The sequence below is a fragment of the Hesperophylax consimilis genome, chromosome 24, assembly GCF_061612785.1.
Source record: "Hesperophylax consimilis isolate HC1 chromosome 24, BYU_Hcon_1.0, whole genome shotgun sequence".
Classification (NCBI taxonomy): Eukaryota; Metazoa; Arthropoda; class Insecta; order Trichoptera; family Limnephilidae; genus Hesperophylax; species Hesperophylax consimilis.
The window spans coordinates 16,688,030-16,694,187 of NC_142859.1; the positions used below are offsets into that span (position 1 = coordinate 16,688,030).

At 34.1% G+C, this 6,158-nt stretch overlaps 1 protein-coding gene across 1 annotated transcript in view; it reads left to right on the plus strand.

The window, feature by feature from the left end:
- LOC149411993 (ATP-dependent RNA helicase DHX30-like) overlaps positions 1-5,428 on the plus strand; it is a 29,115-nt gene extending 23,687 nt beyond the window's left edge. Inside the window, exons 20-23 of the mRNA XM_089646282.1 lie at positions 372-588; positions 1,142-1,316; positions 1,864-1,943; positions 2,573-5,428. Coding sequence (XP_089502408.1) covers positions 372-588; positions 1,142-1,316; positions 1,864-1,943; positions 2,573-2,897 — 797 coding nt within the window. The 3' untranslated portion in view covers positions 2,898-5,428. The remainder of the gene's footprint in view (positions 1-371; positions 589-1,141; positions 1,317-1,863; positions 1,944-2,572) is intronic.
- The last annotated feature ends 730 nt before the right edge of the window (positions 5,429-6,158 follow it).

Sequence of the window (6,158 nt, forward strand, 5' to 3'; positions counted from 1 at the left end):
TTTTGGCTTCGACGGAGCCCCGTCCAACTCAGGGTCGCATTAGTATGTGTGGAAGCTAGCATGTCAATGTAAGGCTTGTTGGGAAGATTGATTCCGTTGAAGGAGTATAGATTATCATTTTATTCGCTTTTTGTCAATAGCAGACATGATTGGGTCCTTGAAATATCTAATTGGATAAGGTTATTCTAACCCCTGGAGGTATTAGGTCATTATACAACAATTTTGCAAACTTTGTTCAAAATTACTGTCTACATCTGTTATTAAAAAACCGGCAAAGCCGGAAACATCAGTTATGATTTGATACATTTATACCAGAATTAGTTATTTTAATATTGCACAGATACAATAGATTCCTCAAATATATTTTTCAGACCTGCGTAAAATTTGCGTGGAACACTTACAGCAGTGCCGCATGCTGCCTCAACATATCGCGGATCGGAACGCAATGTTCGGGGACGAGGACATGTACTCCAACGTGGATGAGCTGGTCAAGGGGGTGCTGCTGTCGGGACTCAACACCATGCTACAAATCAAGTACACGCTCAAGACCAAGGGGAAGCTGGCCAAAACGAAAGAAGTTTACTCAGAGTAAGTGAATTTTTAGGTTAACGTCCCTCCATAGTGGCGGGAAAATTCACTTGCAAGTTTTTTCTTTGCAGATTTAAGCTACAAAAAGCCGAAAATCTTAAATACAGCTCTGCATCCTTATCATGCATACATTTTTCTATCATAATTCTTATTTATTTTCACTAAATATCGTACACCTATGCCCAATAATCAATATTCTAGGGTGATATTCAATATTCATGATATTAACCTGTTTATCGTACATGAAGTTCCTTGTCAAAATCATAGAAAAATAAATAGATCGCGACCCCACAGTACCTAACTCCCCGAAAACTTATTTAGAATGTATAATATCTATTACTTTCTTATTTAAAAATACCAGAATAACACTTGAAAATTATGAAATTCCCCTTTTTCTGTGTTTTCACATAAAAATACTTGAGCGATTTATTTGAATGTCTTTTAGTTTAGTTTCTTATATACCTATCCTTAATAAATGCCTCAAACTGTAATAAATCTTTTTTTTCCACCCTAAAAGGCAATAAAATAAAAATTGTTCTTCATTATTTTCCAGTCAAGGCCAGCATGCATTCATATCATCTTCCAGTGTAAATGCCAGTATCCACAAGCACTTTGACTCGGGTGCCCTCCTGTACTGCGGTGCCGTCCATTCCAAGGAGAGGCGGGGCCTTCTAGTCAGGGACACTTCGGTGCTACAGCCCATCACCGTGTTCCTGTTTAGCCAAAACGTAAGACCTTACCTGACCTTTTAGTCTACACAATATTACTATATCAAAGATAACTAGCCGTTGAAAATAACAGTCCAATGTCAACAGTTGAATATCAGTAATAATATCGGTAACTTCATACAAATATTATTCAATGAATCAATTATGTATTTTGCTAGCCTTAGTCCCAAGTAAAAAAAAAGTTGTAACAGTTAAAACATTTTGAATGATATTATGCTTAATTTGTAATAGTCTTTTGTTTATGTACCTTCCTACTACGTAGATAGATGTCTTTGTGGAGTTTCCTATCCGGTACGGCCAAAACACAGGCAGTAAGATTAAGTTAATCAGGGCTGTCTATAATAATGTTAACATTAATATGTATTTTAAAATGACTAACAGTGGTGTTTATTAGGTTTTTAAGGTAGCTCTAGAGACAATAATATAGAATAGTTAACAGTATTCATGGACAATGAAAGATAATGTATTTTGACAAATGTCTCAAGGTTGTAAATAAAATATTAATGAATTAATTAATTTGAACTAATAATGTTTGTTTAATTTTTAGGTGAGAAAAGTGTTCCAGAATAAAGAAATCGTTGTGTTTGACATTGACAATAAAAGAATGAAACTGCAGTGCACGCCCGAGTAAGTACTCTATTTAGTAAACTGTAATCTATGGATGTTTTAACTTCTCGAGTGCCGCCATGTCCAAATGGCACAATCAATAAATTCATTTCTCTTAACTATTCCAGGGAAACTACTTACGGTAGATTATATTATATTATTTTTATAAATATGTGAACACTAGTAAGACGGTAAAATTTAGAAAACATATTTTTGCAAAAAAACAAATAAGTTGTTACGAAAATAGAATCAGGACGGTAAAATTTTTTAATCGGCACTCCCAAGAGTTAAAGTTCATCCATACTTCGACCAGATGTAGAATTGAATGAAGAATTTTACATAATTTTATGTCAATTTTCACTTCCTTTACATACCTGTTTTAGCTCAAGAAGTTCGTAAAAGATTTTCCGACTTTGATGTCACAGTTTTCAAACATTGTTAAAAAATAAAAACCCGTTATATTATTATCAAACTTCATTCCTGAAACATGAATATATTGTATCAGCGATGCAAGAAATACATTGGCATTATATAGATATCACATTGAATTGAAAAAAATATTTATTGAATTAGTCTTAATAATAATTAATCTTACTACCTTTGGCTTATTTTCCATCCGACCTCTTATTCTGACACTTTCTTTTTTTTAGACAAGCTAATCTGCTCCTGGAATTCCACTCCATGCTGTGGTCAGTCATTGAGTATTACATCGAGAACAGAGGATTCCTGGGCGAGGAGCATCGCTCGGCCATGGACGACCACGACGAATACGACCGCAACCACCGCGGCCAGCTACGCAGACCCTCGGACCACAGCATCGTCGAGGAGTTCAAGGACAGACTGGTCAAGACCGTGGCAACCATCCTCAACGATGCGGAAGTCTGCCTCGACTCGCAAAAGACCGCCAAGATTGCCGAACTCGACGATGAAGAGGACGAGAATGAGGATTATTTGAATACAAAGAATGATATATAGGAATTTGCATTGTAATGCCATGATTCATAATAAAGCCCTGCATTTCTCAACAGGGGCCAAAAACGTGCAAAAAATCTAACTTAATCTGTCCTTTTCAAAATCAGATGCTTGGAACATGTTCACTAGTAGTGATGGATAAATAATTCCGAGAAGGTAATTTTCATCTAAATGGTGAAATTCCCTTGAGGTTGTCTCCTCCAAAAAAAAATCATGTTTTTTATATTTGTATCATATTAATTAGAGCATGCTGAGGTCTGAAGTGAGTGCTTAAGATATAAACCGTCAAAATGCCGATATTGCGGCCAGCCGAAAAGCGCGTATGCATGCGTGGCGGTGCTGCATCACTGCCATTCGAATATTGAATTGTACCAAATTGTTTCTTGTCTGATGTCACGAGACACAAGTTCACGTTGAAAACTAATAATTTTTGGAGATATTGAAAAACTAATTTTACTGTCATTATAAACTCGTTAAATATAATATGTACATTAAAAAAAATAAAAACAACCCCATTCAGAATAACTTTCTTAACCTGTTAACCGGGGAATTCCGTTTTGAATTACGCAGCATATAACGGGCGCGAACTCCTTCACTAGGACGTATCAGTACGTCACACCCAGAGGACATGTAATTTCAAATTATTTTTTTTTTTCATTTATGCATTATAAAAATGAAAACATTGAATTAATAAAATAGAAACTACAAACAATTATAAAGATTACAAAAAATATAAAAAAAAGGTTATAATTACAGAACAATAAACAAAAGCACACAGATAAAAGAGAAACATTGAGATTAAAAAATTAAAATATGTAAAAATTAAAAACTCAATTTCCGTGTGATATGCTCGGAAATATACGTCCCGCTCGTTCCAGGGCGCAACATATATTTCAAGGACGTATTCATAAGACCTACCCGTACCCGATACTGTTTACGTTTGACGTATTTATACGTCCCGCCCGGTTAACAGGTTAATAAATAAATTCATTCTCGAATTTGGGGAATTTATATTAAGTCAGGGATATTCCGGGGTGCACATCTCTGTTCACAAGGTTTCAAAACTCAAAATATTAACCGTGGCTGTCGCATTTATGATCCATCAGCGTCTCCCCAGATGCAGATATTGTATATATTATGATTCATGAACTTTCACTAAAACAAATACATTGTGACAAAACAAGCGGCGTGGTAAGATGGATTCCGCTGAAAAGGCCAGCGTTGTTAATATCATATAGATTGTGATGTACATATTGTATTGATATTGAAGCTTTTCTATTAATGAGGCGGACTACGCTTTACGTGCCCCAACTTGTAAAAATGTGCTCTATTGACTGATAGTGTAAAACAAAGCTGTTCAAGATTTGCTAGCCAAGAAACATTATTTTGATGCTGTGTTAAGTTTTAAAGGTTTTCAGTTCGGACAGCCCTGGTGTATTTTGTGAAATAAATGATAAAACATGAACATGTTTTTACCAGAATGTGTATTAGAAATTTCTGTACATATGTATATGCTGCGGAAAAACTTGGAAGTACAAAATTGCATAAATTGATTTTTAAGTCTTGGGTTACCAACAGCCATACTGAAATTAATTAAATACATAAATATATATACTAACCTTCAAGAAAGGTTAATTAAATTATCTTGAAAGCAAGGAATGCAGGTTACACAAAGATACAAATTATTTTTTATTGTTAATAAGAACGAATGATCCCGGCTTTTTAACCCATTAACTAGGCCCCGTTAACTAGCTCTGGTTTTCAATAGGGTGTGTTATCAGCAGCTGCCCTATCAAGAGTTGATCTGGCCGCATATCAATGCTGATTTCTTACAGTATCAACTATTGTTACGATCGCGGCCATAGGGTTACTAAGTGCAACTGAGTATTATTTTAATTGTTGTAGATTTCATCATTGCGCCAGTATTATTTAAAAAGTGACACTTTCTTAACCTTTTCAACGTGAAAAGTCAATAAAAGCAATCGTTGTATGCGAAAAAGTGATAAAAAAATCTGCATACACGTAATATACTAGTCCAAACGAGAGATTGTATGTAACGTCGTCATTTTCAAACAAGAAGCATGAGAAGGAAGAGGACGTTCATCAATGACTTCCGTATAAGCTCTCGCCGGTACCAGTTTATACTTTCCGGAAAGTCTGAGAATTTATTAAAACGGTACCTACAAATAATTTTCATTTCTGTGGCAACACTGAGTAATATTGATTTTAGAACAAATTATGGTAGATTCCAATGTGAGGTTATGTTTTATAATGGAGTCACTTTGCAGATATTCCAGGTGCTGTGATGATTTTCTAATGGATATAGTTTCTATGTAGATAGTTATTTTACAGGTTTGTGACCAAATTATAAGTATGTATGTAGTTTAGATTTAGTTCTTAGATATTGGCTATGTATTATAATTAATATCAACTTTCGAATAATACTAATAAAATCTCAGGCATCAATTGTGATAATAATAATTATTTTAAGGAATATACCTACACATTATGTATTGTTATTGTAATCACCTATGTCTGATAAATAAATAAATGTTTAATTGTTAAAAAAAATCTTTTATTTTATTTGGCTGGTTGATGATAAATATTGAATTCATTCATTCTTCTCCCAAAAGGTTGGTCTTTAATTTCTTCCACTTTAACTGCCATTTTTCTGAAAATATATTTTAAAGAAATATGATAATATACTTGAAGTTTTATTATATTTTCCATAAAGCTAAACAAGTGTTTTTCACAATAATATATAAAACACGCATGAAACTGCACGAACAGAGCGCGGAAGATTTACACAGTACATAGTAGCTTTGTTATTATTTTAAATGACTGCTCTTTAGGAAACGAAAGCAAGAGCCCTCATCTCATTGTTTTGTTGCCAATCGAATAAGATTTATTTTCATAAGCTACAAACATTTCTTACGATGCAAAATCGAATGTAAGGAAGTATGTTTTGAATGTGTTCAACGGATACAAATTTTATGGCTGATGGGCACATATGGCTCTCAAAGAATTGAATGTAAATAAATAGTTTATTATTGGAGACATATAATTACTTTTCTTAAAAACCGAAGATACAGTTGAAAATGAAATTGTAATAGAAATTTGATTTATAACCTTTGATATAAATCAAATTTCTATACATTAGGGAGGCAGGTTTTGGGTACCGCCGCCCTATGCGCTGCCCTGGGAACCATTTATTGGATAGTCAACACCTTTGCCATAGGTCATCCTAAGTGGTGCGCTATGTTT